This window comes from Thalassophryne amazonica, chromosome 19, assembly GCF_902500255.1.
Source record: "Thalassophryne amazonica chromosome 19, fThaAma1.1, whole genome shotgun sequence".
Taxonomy (NCBI): domain Eukaryota; kingdom Metazoa; phylum Chordata; class Actinopteri; order Batrachoidiformes; family Batrachoididae; genus Thalassophryne; species Thalassophryne amazonica.
This window is the reverse complement of record NC_047121.1, coordinates 35630296-35645635: the sequence shown is the minus strand read 5'-3', so window position 1 is coordinate 35645635 and position 15340 is coordinate 35630296. Positions and strand designations below refer to the sequence as shown.

The following is a 15340-nucleotide window of genomic DNA, read 5'->3' as shown; positions in this document are numbered from 1 at the left end:
GACAGCACAAAATCCCAGTTTACTTTAAACCGGTTAACACCTTGAGACAGAAATTAGTTCACCCTAAAGACAGGATCCCTAGTTACAAACAGAGCAATGTAGTGTATTATATCAGATGTCAGGAAAACTGTAATGAATACTACATAGGTGAGACTAAGCAACCTTTAAACAAGAGGCTATACCAGCACCGCAGAGAGGTCACCAGTGGACCTCAGTCTGCAGTTCATCTCCACCTGAAAGACACTAACCACACGTTTGAGGACAAGGAAGTTAAAATCTTAGCCAGAGAGAAGAAATGGTTTGAGAGAGGTGTCAAAGAAGCATTCTTTGTAAAACAGTTGAAACCCAGCCTTAACCGGGGGGCGGGTCTCAGACACGCTTTGTCCCCTGTTTACAACGGGGTACTCAGGTCAAAGCAGTTTCAGTCTTTTGTTCATGGTAATGAGTAATTCACGTCATCAGGAGAGTCGTCAAGGGAGCCATCAGGGGAGGCTTCCATCTCATCATTAGGAGAGTGCTAACTAGAGCACAATAGGTGCTAATTAGAGCTATTGTTAGTCACTAGCCTATAGGCAGTCGGCCTCTCGGTAGGAGGGTCTGGTTAGGTTAAAAACTCCAGCTTTTGTGGCTTCTGGTTTATTCTTCTCTACAAGAGTCAAGACAGAAGTCAGACTACCAGAGCAAGAATTTTAGCTGAGGAAGCTTCTGTGATTTGAAGCGAAACTTCTTCACGTCAAGCAACCCAGTCCAGTCGAAGATTCAAGCTTCTCTACTATGGAAACCACCTGGACAACTGACAGCCTACACAGAAACATTATCCTGAGTATTAAATAATATGTGGGTCAAAGTCTTGCTATAATATGATGCTGCATTAGAAAAGAGCACCAATGGTTAGTGAGTGAAATATAATCTTGTTCAGCAGGAGAACAATTTGTTGTTTTCTTCACTGTCTTCACCTTGTTTTACCTTAAAACTTAGGATGCGATCGCAAAAGGATTTCTGCAAAAAGGTAGCTGTAAACAGCTTATGATTTGGCTGTGAAACAAATTTTCAGTCAGATTTTTTTTTTTTTTTTTTTTTTTTGCTTTAATGCCTGCATTTGCCAGGGGATATTGTGCTCTCAGAGCACCCTTGTTAGTCTTTTTATCATAATTTTTCTGCACTTTTATCATGGTAACCTGTTGCCAATGATGTATGTAATTTTTCTTCTGGTAATATTTTCTGCATGGTGTGTCAGATGACTGCAGGTCGCTGTCACACCCTCCTGTCTCCTGTTACTGAGGAGTCTGGAGAGGACGGAACTAACAGTGAAGTCTCTTCACCTCCTGTCTGTCGCTCTCCTTCTCCTGTCACTCATACTGAATCCTCTATAACCAAGGTATCTGTCTAATGCTTACAGTATTTTCCTCTGTCCCGGTCACACATCAGATCTGCACATACTTATTTGTTTCTCAACATTGCACTGTATTTTTTCCCTGTGTTTTATAGTGTTTGCTACATATGCTCAATAAAAATATAAATGCACTTTGTAAGTGCTTCACCTTTATCAAGATAATCCATCCATCTGACTGGTGTACCATATCCCGATGCTGAATAAACAGCATGATTATTGCACAGATGCAACTTGGAGCCCACTCTAAAATGTGCAGTTTTATCCCACAGCTCAATGACAGATTTTAGAAGTTTTGAGGAAGCACACAATTGACATGTCTACTGCAGGAATGTACAACAGGGCTGCTGCCCATGAATTCAGTGTTGATTTTATTGGCATAAACTATCTCCAGTGGTCTAAAAAGTGAAGACAATCCGTAATCATCCCATTCCAGCCCAAAATCTTTTTTCAAGATCAACTGCACATTTTGGAGTGGGCCTTAATTGTAAGCAGTCCAAAGCACACATGTGCAATAATCACGCTGTTTAATCAGCATCTTATGCCACACTGGCCAGGTGGACGCATTATCCAGGCAAAGCTGAAGTGCTCATTAGCACAGTTTTCAGCAAGTTTATGAACACGATTCAAGGGAAATAAACTTTTGTGTGCATAGAAGAAATCATAGATCTGTTCCTTCAACTTATGGAAAATGGAAGTGAAAACAGTGTTGAAATTGTATTTTTGTGAGTGAAACTAAAATATTTAACAATGAATAAATGAAGATTTTTTTTTTTAAATCATTAAAATGGCATGCTATGTTAAGCAATGATAATCCAGTTATCAGGTTCATCAGATTTATCATGTCTATCTGAGAACATTTTCTGTAACTTGTAGTTTGTTTATTTGCTTGTTTTGTTTTGTTTTTTGCTTTTTAGATGGCACAAGGTACACTCACAAGAGCTCCTATCCAAGAATTATACGACCCAACATTTGAGTCTGTGGCTAACTTAGATGATCTGCAGCGCTCATGGGAGACATTAAAGAATGTGGTATGAGGATAATATTAGACTTTTTTGTGCCTTATTGATTCTCAAGTCACTGTGCTGTAGCTAGAAATTCTTATTAAACAATGATTCGCCTTCATGTGGCTCACACAGTGTATGTGCATGACCACAATGCAAGCAGTTGCTGAGAATAATTCTCATCATATTGACTCCTGTATCATTCAGATGAAACCATGGCCGACTTTCACTCTTATGTTCTACAAAGATGCAACAAAAAACAGTAAACGTTTCCATTCTGATACTTCTTTGAACAGATCAGTGAGAAGCAGAGATCTCTCTATGAAGCTCTGGAAAAGCAGCAGCATTACCAGAGTTCTCTGCAGTCCGTCACATCTAAAATGGAAGTCCCTTGAGGCCAAACTCAGTGAGCCTGTGGGGTCAGATAAAAGCCCAGATAGTCACATGAAGGCCCATGAGGTGAGTCATACTTTACTGCAAGAGACTGAATAGTTGGATGGATGTATTCTTTTGGCTCTAATACTGTAGGTCTTATCGGATATAAATTATTTTTTTATTTACTGTTATCATATATGTAAGAAAAACCAGTGGCAAATGAAACCATATTTCTATTAAAATATCAAAAGTATCATACAAAATATATTTTGTAATAATGCAGGTGGTACTAAATATATGCCACTCTTTCAGTTTCATATTCAGCCTGTTTGTCCATCCATCTGTGAAGATGTGCATGAAGGAAAATAATTCCAGTCCGATGCTACGAGAAATGATAATTGGACTTTTGTTGGGTTTGTACACTTTTGAAAACTTTTAACCTTACTCTGTTTCATAGGATGTGATACAAGAGATTCAGAGTGCACAGAAAGAAATGACAGGCTTCAGTCCAGGTTCACTGAAGAGCTGACCTCCGATACTGTGGAGTCAGACATGGCTGACCAGCTGGCATGCAGTCCTCTCTTGCAGTATTAGCTGAGAGGATGGCCACCATCCACATGAAGGCTTCAGGAAAACAACAGCTCTTGGAGGTACTTCTTTAAACACATGGTTCCCAACATCCCTCCCATACACACACTCAAATACCCCTATTTGAATGTTATCTGCCAGTGCAAATGCCTGCACACACACACAACACACACACACACACACACACACCACACACACACACACACACACACACACACACACACACACACACACACACACACACACACAAACTGCAACAGAATAAAGTGTGATTTATTCAAGAATTTTGTTTGTTTGTGTAACACATATCCGGGTGTCCCAAAAAATATAAACATTTTATCAGCAAAGAAATGGTCAAAGCATATGTCTAGGAAATAATTTATGGCTGGATAGAAAGCTGAAAGGTTGAGTTTTTCATACCAATGTCAATATTGGCCATGCATTTTGTCAGTCTCTTAGACAACATGTTCAATGTAGGCCCTGCGTTGGCCAATTACGGCCTGCAAACGCTTTGGGGAAAGTGTCCTGAGGATGTTTCAGATTTCTCGGCAGATTTTTTCCTTCATGCATCGATGCTTGGTATCAACATAAACTTCAGGGTCTCTGCAAGTAAAAAAGAAACATAAGTGATTAAGTTTGTAGCATTTAAGGGTCAAACCAAGTGTTTTAAATGTATATTTTTTTGGGACACCCTATATATATCTTTAATTGTAGCTTCTTCTTTTTTGGCTCACACAAAGAAAAACAATGATCTTTTTAATGACTTTTGAATATTCAATCAGTGAGTTTCTATGACTTTATGTAAAATGTAGTCTTTTAATTTTGACAATGTTAGATCAGATCAGTCCTCCCCCTTGTGGTCTTTGATGCCCCCCTAGTGTGGATCTGGACCCCAGATTGCTATATATATATAATAAATATATATATATATATACACACACACACACACCTTTAACATATTTTGACTAATAAACATCCAAATCTCAGGTCAGTAGAATTATTCTGATTTTATTATTTCTGATCCCTGTCTAATCAGTATTAAAAATGACAAATCTTCAGAGGTAAATATTAATTTGAATTTTATGAGCAAACCCATAAAGATTTACAAATGTATAAGACAGGTCCTACTTGTGGATTGGTTTTTATTTATTGAGAAAAAATTCTAAAGAGAGAAACCAATTCTTTTAGTCACAGAAATGTTATTGCCCAACAACAGGAGTGTGTCAGTGACCGTCTGGAGGGTCGCCGCCAGGAACAGGCCATACTCCTCTATCACACCCAGGCAGAAGAGCTGGAAAAATGGTTGGTCAGTGCAACCAGTGCTGTCACTTCCATCCTAGAACCTGAACCTCTGGAAGAGCCAGATGTGGAGCGTCAGCTTATGGAATGTCAGGTAAATGGACTGCATGGACTGCAGGTAAGAGCTCTACCTGCTGTCCATTCTCATCAATCAGTGAAACCATACAAAGTTGAATTTCAGCTGTATAAAATATCACAAACGGTTGAAATAAGGCATCAGGTCATATAACAAACACATATATACAGTTTATCATAACAAGTTGGTCATAAAAGTACTGGCAACTCCAGAATACAGTTTTAACAGCTGTTGTGTCTGCTCTGTACATTATTTGTAACAGGATTATATACACCCATTTTATCATAGCTCAGGACTGCACGAACCTGCCAGGAGGTGCACATGAGGCATTAGCAGAGTTAGCAGGCACATTCAGATGGCGGTCTCTCCCAGCCTACTGCAGCAGTACTCTTAAGAAGATTATGTATGTGTCGCTGTGTGACAAGATCCTGTTAGCAACATGAGGCTGAGTAGTCAGAGGTTATGGCTGTCAGACAATTAAAAGATCCCACTGCCGGAACTGGTGTTTCTAACAAGCTGGGCTGCCATGCAAGAATTTCCAAGAAGGGGAATCCCAGAAAGGATGGTAGGATACAGCAGGAAGGAGCAGCTTTGTATTTGTAGTAGCAGATACTTGATTGCAAACTAGTGGCTGTGCCATGACAAAGCTAGTGTTTTTATGCACAGTGGACCAGCATCCAGTGATGGATCCCTTTGACTTGTTTGGAGTTTGGCAAGAAAAGACCTCTTGTGCCTCTGCACAAAGGAATTGCATTTGTACACGATGGTAAACATGTATGCTGCAGAGCATGGAGCATGAAGGATTACAGAAAATATGGGGCACAGGAGGTAACGGAGTTAATAGAGAGCCTAACCTGTCCTGTGGTTCGGGAAAGCTGGTGGTGTAGGAAGTTCAGTTCAACCCTGCACCGTCGACTGCCACTGCCTGGAGGGTCTATAACTGTTGATGGTTTGATGCCATGTTTGAACTGGCCTCTCTCCTGCTGCTACTGCAGAACATGCTGCTGGAAATTGAGGATAAGGTGCTGGCCTTGTCAGAGCTGTCCATGCACAATGAGAACTTACTTCTTGAGGGCCGGATAGAAACCAGAGTGGAAGCTGAGGAGTTGGCCAGGAAGTTGCACACACTGAAGACTAGCCTGTTGGAACTACAGAGGATGCTGCAACAGAAGCAGACTAATATTCAGGTGAGCCGCCTGTGATATCATGCCATTGCCTTCAATAAGCACTACGGCTGCCCTGCTCAAAATATATGTAATTGACCAACCATGAAAAAAAAAATGAAACATCCTCTGGGACAATATAAAATTCATGGCGTGAAGGTTCAGTTCTGCCCCCTTGCTTTTTCAGTACTCCAATTCTTAAAACAGATGTTCAGTACACAGTAATCGGATATGATTGTGCCTTTGCATTGTAACGCAGTGCCATATGCAGAAACAACAGAACTATAAGAATAAGAAGAAAAACAGAACTCAGCACACATCATGGTGTGTTTCTGTATTAGTGCAATGAAGGATGAGCAGAGCTGTGCACTGTGCAGGGCACTGCACAGGTTCTCCTAACTGTGACTGAAGTAGAGGTTGAGTGAGAGAAATAAATATGTAACAAGGCTACATTTTATTCAACACTCAAAATGTTACTGTGCGTGCAAAAGATCTAATATTATTTCTCACACTTGATTAGTTTCTGTGTACTTGATAAAAATCTGTGCTTTGCCAAACTGCCAAGCGAACAGTGAAAGGAAACAGAAAGTAACATCCTGCGTGATAGGAATTATTACTAGGTGTTTGTGTTGGTAATAACAAACAGGGAAATACATTTATTGAGTACACAACAGATTTTGTTTGCTCAGAGAGAATGTGAGCCAGCCAAAATTACCGCATTTTCCAGAGCATAATTGCCCTGGAGTATAAGTCACACCTTATTTTTGTATTATCAGCGCTGTATTTTGGGATTTTTGGACATTGTTGTACTGTATTTGTTATTATTGGAATTCATTATTTTATTATTGCGTTTATTTTGTTTAGTGCTTTCATTCTTCAGAAAGTCCTATATAAATAGTTATAATTATTATAAATAACAAATGTAATTTTTTTTTAGTTTTTGGCACCGAAGTACAAGTCACATTAGCACCCATACTAGTAAAAAAAATACCAAAAAACAAAAAAGTCATACTCCAGAAACTACTGTATTAAATATTTATCTCATTCCCAAATCAGTCAAATTATGAGAACATATGTATTTTCTGGAGCATAAGTTGCATTTTTTTTTTTTTATTTTTTTTTTTTAACTAGTTTGGGAGGTCCTATGACTTATACTCCACAAAATATGGTATCTGTCTCACAGGCATGCAAAAAGAATTTTGGTGCACATTGGGTTATTTAAAGATGCACAACTTTTCTTTTTTTTTTAATTTTTTTGGCTGCTCTTATTTGCGTTTTTAACAAGGGAACCATGCATCTCCACCGCACACAAAGTCTGTTTGGATTTTGGTGGAGTTTGGTCACAGGTAAGTGCATTATTATTTGTTTCTTGTGGCTACTCCAGGTGCAGTTGTGTGTGTGCCACACACCTGTGCACCCCTGTATGTGTCTCGCTGTAGTAATATCTATAGTATCTGAAGTATCTATGTAGCATCTTGCAATGCACACTATGATGTAATACAGGAAATACGGCACCTGAAATATCGCCGAAGTTTTAAAACTGCTCAAACTACTGCGTTACAATCTTATCTCACCAATACACATGTTCGTGATGCACGTGATGTGCACACTTTGCAATAGGATTCATAATTCTATGTAATCCTGCCATAACAGACATCCATATCGCATTATCATGTAAGATATCGCTGACTTTATACCCAGTGTCAAATTTACCACATTGCATGCACATCATTTACAACGCAATGTGCATTTTGCATTACACTGACAATGCATCAATGTGATCACTCATTTGAGAGTTTCACTAGCTGCATCACTTTCTTCAACAAATACATTTCTTATAGTATTTTGTCATTGCTTACAGAGCTCTCTGCAGGAGCAGGAGGACAGTGAGTCCGACTCCAGTCTCTCTCGGAGTCCCAGCATACAGGACTGGCTTGCACAGGCCCGAACAACACGTAGCCAACAGCATCAAGACAGTCTTCAGAGACAGAGGGTATACTTTCACAATTCATCCTGTGTTTCAATGTGCTGCATGTTGTGCAACTTGCATTCTTCCTCTGTTTGAATTCTTAATATAAAACTGAACTCTCTCAAAACCTTTTGCTTTTACATTATCAGCAGTCCATTGGTGATTTTTTTTTGTTGTTGCATGTTTTTGAACACAGTTACTACATCCTGACATAACTGACAAAGAATGTGTTGCCATTGACCCACAATAAGCAACACCGAATCTTCTTCTTCTGCTTGTCTTCATCATCTTCTTATCCTTCTTCTGCTTTGAGCTGCTCCTTTAGGGGTTGCCACAGCAGATCATCTATTTCCATCTCACCCTGTCCTCTGCATCTTCATCTTTCACATTACCCACCTGCATCTTCTTCCTCGCCACATCCATAAATCTCCTCTTTGGCTTCTTTCCCCCTCATGCTGCCTGGTGGCTCCATCCTCAGCATTCTTCATCAGTCCCTTCTCTATATTGTTCAATCATCTCAGTTCTGCCTCTCTGACTTGGTTCCCAGACTGTCCGACCTGTGCTGTCCCTCTGTTCATTCCGCATCCTCTCCATCCTTGTCATTCCCAAAGAAAATAACAGCTTCTTTAGGTCTTTAATTCAATTCAATTTATTTATATAGTGCCAAATCACAACGTTGCCCCAAGGCACTTCACATGGGTAAGGTCTAACCCAGTGGTGTGCACAGCTAACCAAAAAGTTAGCTTCGATAACCGCTAATCAGCTACCTGAACAGTTGTCTTTTATAACGCCGATAAACCACTAAAAAGTTTATTGGAAGCTACAGCTGATTGCTAACTTTCAGTGTTGTCTCTGGTACACTCTCAGTTACTGACAAGCCGATTTTGCGTTTATACACTGCCAACGCTTCTGATAGAATCAAAGATGACCACAAACCCAAACACAACCAATGAGTCAGTGCTCCAGTCTTTGTGCGCCCTGCCCACTGCTGTAGGGAAGTGTCATTTACCTTGACAGTATACAGCAGGGGTAGGCAACCTGTTCCAGAAAGAGCCATGAGGGTGCAGGTTTTCTTTGCAGCCACTGACTCCACCAGGTGATTTCACTGATTAACTGATTCCATCTGCTCAAAGTGATATTAATCAGTAAAATCACCTGGTGGAGTCAGTGGCTGCAAAGAAAACCTGCACCCTCATGGCTCTTTCTGGAACAGGTTGCCTACCCCTGGTATACAGTGTGCCAGTCGTGAGGCAGGCGTCTTGAAAAGGAAGCAGTTTGACTTATGGGTTTGATTTATAAATCAAATTATCCAGATAAAATAACTACATTAATGTCAACTCTGTCATTTGTACAAAGTGAAAATATAACACATATCTTTAATTTTAAAATAATACACTAATTCTGACGTTTGAACATTAACACACACAGATGCCCAAAGGGATTATGGGTAAACTGAGCCTCCATTCACACTGATTGGTTGATTAATTCATTCTATGTAAAAACCAGTACAGGTTATTGTAATGTGTGTGTTGGTGTTTACAAATAAATATGCTTTTGTTAAATATGTAATTTTTCATTTGTAAAAAAAGACATTTGCAAAACAGAAAAGTTTGTTTGTTAAGTTGTGATTCATGTCGACAACCGTGTGATATAATTGGGCACCATTCCCACTGCCATCCAGTAGATAGGTCAGAATGCATAGAACACTGCCATCTGATTGTGTGCACATATCGTGCCATGGCTGAGCAGCCTGCACGAAATCATCGGGCATGTCAAAACCGTGGCTGAATGACTCCATCGAGGCAGCCTTCACACCATCAGCCAAAAGTCGTCAAATGTTGTGCCAGTGGCCATTTGACCCACTCTCGGCTGGAGTCCAGGTGCCACCCACAGACATCCAGCACCACTCGTGGAGCACTTAGAAAGGGGGCCATTTGCACTGCCAGTATGAGAGTAGAGAGCAAGTGAGCACTTTCGAGCTGGATGTTCAAATGGCCCCACATTTCCTAAGTCCCCTACGAGTGTGCCGTGTCCCCCCCCCGAGCAGAAATTAAAATGAATGCAGTGCTCCCCCCCCAGATGAAATGGCGTGTAAGTGTGCAGTCCCACAATCCAGCACTGTGAGGTGGAAAATGCTCCAACAGTGGCCGGGGTGCAGTGCAATCACTGTCCAGCACAGTGTGCACATCTGGACGGCCTGTCATGTCCATGATTAGACATCATTTATCACATTTCCTCCATCTACACAAAATGAGACATTATGATAATTTCAGCTGCATGCCCAGGCGAGTTGATGGATGTGCCAGGCTTGCGCACACAGTTGACAGGCATTAACGGATACGGGGCGTTCCAGCTCATACTCACTCTTGCACCTGACACTGAGAGGGTGAACACAACATGTTAAATTACAAAAAAGAACAGTAAATAATTATAATAAAACAATCATCAGCATGTCATGAGAGCCTGGCCACAAATGTGAATTGCTGTGGCATGTTATGAGTTGATGGCAGATATATGTTCTGCCGCTGTGACTTGCACCGAACACTGAATACAAAGTGTGATTTAATCACTGTTTTTTGGGGGGGGGGTTGCTTCTTGATGTTTAGGAACTAGAGGAGCAGCTTGCTGAGCAGAAAAAACTGCTCCAGTCAGTAGCCAGCAGAGGAGAGGAGATCCTCATCCAGCAGGCCTCACCGAGCAGTGCCACGTAAATTAAATTTTATTATATCATATTTACATGCATTTGTAACACTCAAATAATAAAATATGAAGGTACCTTATGATATAATGACAAATTCCTATTTCATGTTGCAAACTGAATAATGTGGATTTCTGTCACCACACAGTACGATGCAGTCATTTTCAGCAGCAGCTTTGGTTGAGAGGGAAGCTCAGGCTTCACGGGAGAACATGAGGCAGAGATGGGAGAATTTAAGATTAGAGCTTAAATCTAAACTACAGCTCCTTCAGAAAACACTGGAGCAAGAGCACAAGCAGCCGGTATGAATCTTATAACCTCTACCAAGGAGGTCATGCATTCGCCTGTCTCTGTTGGGTTGTTTGTTTTTATGAAGATTACTCAAACGTTTCTGGACCAAATTACATGAAACCTGGTGGAGTGGTGGAGCATGAGCCGACAAAGAATTCATTACATTTTGACTTGGCTCTGTATCCAGGAACAGATTCACAGCTTTCTTTCTCACTTTTGCCAACATTGTGATTCTATGGAAGTACATCAATAAACTGTAATCACTCATAGCGGTGAAGGACTGGTTGGGTATTGGGATTAATATGGTTGACGTCCTGTTGTGCCTTTGTGGTAGAATGAACCACTTGTCATTTGAAGTAAATTTACATTACTTTGTTGGTGAGTGACAAAGGTGTAATGTGATTTGTTGTTAATTTCTTCACACTTCTTGCAGGTTTACCCCAGACCATCTCATTTGACCCCAGCTGGGTCACTGTTTAAAGGAGAAACCCAGGCAGACAAGTCCTCACTGGAGACTCTTTATGATAGCTTCCGACAAACAGCAGAGGACATGGCCACTCAGGTTACACTTCTTCTACAACAACACTTTATCACATTATATTACGAGATTAAAATATTACAGTTTTTCTCCACTGGTTTGGCTCATTTCTTGAAACTGAGATGACATTCCTATAACTATAAGGTAAATTGGCCAAACAGACTTACAGTTCTTCGCAACACTTCAGATAACCAGCAAAATGTCATGTGTCTCCCAAAACGTTCATTCTTGCTTCAAAATGAAGTCCCTCTCCCATATAAATAGTATCATAAAAATGGCATATATCCTTCTCAATTGCTTTGGCACATTTTCATTCATGTCATCCTCCTGTCAGAATAAACTGGACAGTGCAGCACAACTACATGGATCCTCATCACATGCTCATATCGCTCCAGAAACAGTTTACCCATGTGTCAAAACTAAATTCCTTTCTCACACAAATCATCAGTGCCTCCAAAATGCATTGTCCCTTTAGCATTGTGTAAGTACTGCAAGTCAAAATGCTTAGATGTTTTGTCTTTATGGCAGAGGTCTAGCTAAAGGAATACAATTTTCACACCACACACACTGCACTCATTCTGCTGAGGAAATTGTAACTATTTTTATTCACAAGTAAATTTCTACACATTACTGTAGGTAGGAAAGAAAAAAAATACAAAGGAAAATGTATACAATATACTATGTATACAAAATACAAAAACCTGCAAAACAAAACAAAATACATTACAGTATGTAAAAAAACAGTCAAGCATCACAAATGAAATACAGTAACATTCTGACTACTCTGTGTCACTCCCCTCTCTCTTCCTGGTCACCCTCCACATCTTCCTGGCCATCCATCCGCTGCAGTCTGTATGGCCATTCTCATCAACATCGCATCTGATGTGTTCTCTAGCAATGCACCGTGGGAAGAAGCGCCATGAATGCCTGAGCCATGCTCTACACTGATCGCCTGTTATATCATCACAGGCAGCATCCATTGCATTGAGGAGGGACTTCTGGTTCTGAGCATGATGTTCATACACTCTCCATCTCGAAGCGGAGAAAAAATCCTCAATAGGGTTAAGGAATGGAGAATATGGAGGTAGTGGGACATTATGCATCCCTGGATGCGTGTCGAACCATGCCCTGATGCGTGGGCCACGGTGAAAGTTGACATTGTCCCACACAACGACAAACTGGGGTAGGTGGGGCCCTTTGAGACCCCTCCCATTTTCTGGAACTAAATCCAGATACAAACGGTCCAGGAAATGGAGGTGTTTCTCAGTGTTGTATGTGCCCAAGCTTGCCATGTGTGTGGCCACACCATTTTCAGATATAGCCGCACACATGGTAATATTTCCCCCCCGCTGGCCGGGGACATCCACTGTGGCCCGCTGGCCAATGATGTTTCGGCCACGCCTGCGGCCCTTGGCTAGGTTGAACCCTGCCTCATCAACAAATACTAGGATATGGGGGATTTCATTCCCCTCTAGTACCAGGATTCTCTACAAAAGAGAAAAATAAACCAAATCAGTCATATAGATGGGTCACACGGTCACAGCAGTAATACTCTTCACAAAGTCAATATAACCCACTGTGGTTCCAGACCTAGAGTGCAGGCATATGCAGAGGTTCTGCAGGTAGTTTTCTGACACAAATAGAAGGGAGACATAATGATGACAGTGTTCTGTTACAGTTCTTTGGCAAAATGCTGTGGTCAGATACTGTATTGTAAAGCTGGATTCCAAAGGTAAAGAGGATACTGGTAACCCTGAGAAATTGGAACCTCTGCATAGTGTAGGCTATACAAACTGATAGACCATGAATAATTGGCTTACCTGCACATACTGGAACCGCAGCTCTTTCACTCTGTCTGTGTTCCGTTCGAATGGTACTCTGTAGATCTGCTTCATGGTCATGAGGTTTTTCTTCAGTACCCGGTCTATTGTGGATATGCTGATGGAGTTGATGTTTTGGAAGACTGTGTTGTTTTGGAGGATTGTGTCACGGATCTGTGTCAGTGTGATTGCATTATTTGCAATGACCATGTTGCAGATCTCGCCTTCTTGGCGATCGGTGAGCAGTCGTCTTCTCCCACCTATATGACGCTGTCGCCCAATCCTGCTCATAGACACAGACAACATGACTATTTGTAGTGTTTGTCTTATGTCTTTGTTACATATTGTCAATCACTGTAATGACTGTATTGCATACTGCTTCATTCTGCTATCATTCTATAGCTTTTGTAGGCTACTGTACTTACAAATGCACTGCAATGCTACTGTAAACTGCAACGCTGTATTTTGTCTAATTTACAGTACAACCATATTTTGTTTGTCATGCTACAATAGTGTGCTGTATCATACTGTGACATTGAGGTGAGATTTTGCAGTAGCCTATGGGCCCACACACACACACACACACACACACACTGAATCAAACACGGTAACAGTACAGTAAGACTTTCTTAGAGAATTCTGTAGTTCCATCATTGCCTGAGTGCATACCTGTTTTCCCGGCGAAAGGTTTGTATGATGGAGGAGACTGTGGAGCGTGGCACATTAGGCTGCACTCGGCGCCCTGCCTCTGCCATTGTGAGGCGATGGTTGACTACATGGTCAATAATGGTGGCCCGAATTTCATCCGGGACAGGATGATGTCTGCGAACCCCAGTCCTCCTCTTCCCGCTCGTCTACCACCACGCACCCTCAATCCTCCTCCTCCTCCTCTTCCTCTTGCTCTTCCTTCTCCATCTCTTCCTCTTCCCTTTCCTCCAGGTGGAGGTTGGCCTTGTACTTGCGGTCTATTCATGTTGACATTGGAAAAAGTACTAGCACCAGGCCAAGCTGTATATACAACCCCTGGCAAAAATTATGGAATCACCGGCCTCAGAGGATGTTCATTCAGTTGTTTAATTTTGTAGAAAAAAGCAGATCACAGACATGACACAAAACTAAAGTAATTTCAAATGGCAACTTTCTGGCTTTAAGAAACACTATAAGAAATCAGGAAAAAAAATTGTGGCAGTCAGTAACGGTTACTTTTTTAGACCAAGCAGAGGGAAAAAAATATGGGATCACTCAATTCTGAGGAAAAAATTATGGAATCATGAAAAACAAAAGAACACTCCAACACATCACTAGTATTTTGTTGCACCACCTCTGGCTTTTATAACAGCTTGCAGTCTCTGAGGCATGGACTTAATGAGTGACAAACAGTACTCTTCATCAATCTGGCTCCAACTTTCTCTGATTGCTGTTGCCAGATCAGCTTTTGCAGGTTGGAGCCTTGTCATGGACCATTTTCTTCAACTTCCACCAAAGATTTTCAATTGGATTAAGATCCAGACTATTTGCAGGCCATGACATTGACCCTATGTGTCTTTTGCGAGGAATGTTTTCACAGTTTTTGCTCTATGGCAAGATGCATTATCATCTTGAAAAATGATTTCATCATCCCCAAACATCCTTTCAATTGATGGGATAAGAAAAGTATCCAAAATATCAACGTAAACTTGTGCATTTATTGATGATGTAATGACAGCCATCTCCCCAGTGCCTTTACCTGACATGCAGCCCCATATCATCAATGACTGTGGAAATTTATATGTTCTCTTCAGGCAGTCATCTTTATAAATCTCATTGGAACGGCACCAAACAAAAGTTCCAGCATCATCACCTTGCCCAATGCAGATTCGAGATTCATCACCGAATATGACTTTCATCCAGTCATCCACAGTCCACGATTGCTTTTCCTTAGCCCATTGTAACCTTGTTTTTTGCCTGTTTAGGTGTTAATGATGGCTTTCGTTTAGCTTTTCTGTATGTAAATCCCATTTCCTTTAAGCGGTTTCTTACAGTTCGGTCACAGACGTTGACTCCAGTTTCCTCCCATTCGTTCCTCATTTGTTTTGTTGTGCATTTTGATTTTTGAGACATATTGCTTTAAGTTTTCTGTCTTGACGCTT

General features: G+C 41.0%; 1 protein-coding gene across 1 annotated transcript in view; it reads left to right on the top strand.

Annotated features, from left to right (window-relative positions):
• Window positions 1-15340, top strand: part of syne1b (spectrin repeat containing, nuclear envelope 1b) — a 223901-nt gene that overhangs the window by 147990 nt on the left and 60571 nt on the right. The window contains 13 exon segments of the mRNA XM_034160064.1: window positions 1238-1378; window positions 2308-2421; window positions 2691-2780; window positions 2782-2853; window positions 3227-3266; window positions 3269-3337; window positions 3340-3419; window positions 4574-4750; window positions 5728-5919; window positions 7757-7888; window positions 10471-10571; window positions 10711-10864; window positions 11287-11415. Coding sequence (XP_034015955.1) covers window positions 1238-1378; window positions 2308-2421; window positions 2691-2780; window positions 2782-2853; window positions 3227-3266; window positions 3269-3337; window positions 3340-3419; window positions 4574-4750; window positions 5728-5919; window positions 7757-7888; window positions 10471-10571; window positions 10711-10864; window positions 11287-11415 — 1491 coding nt within the window.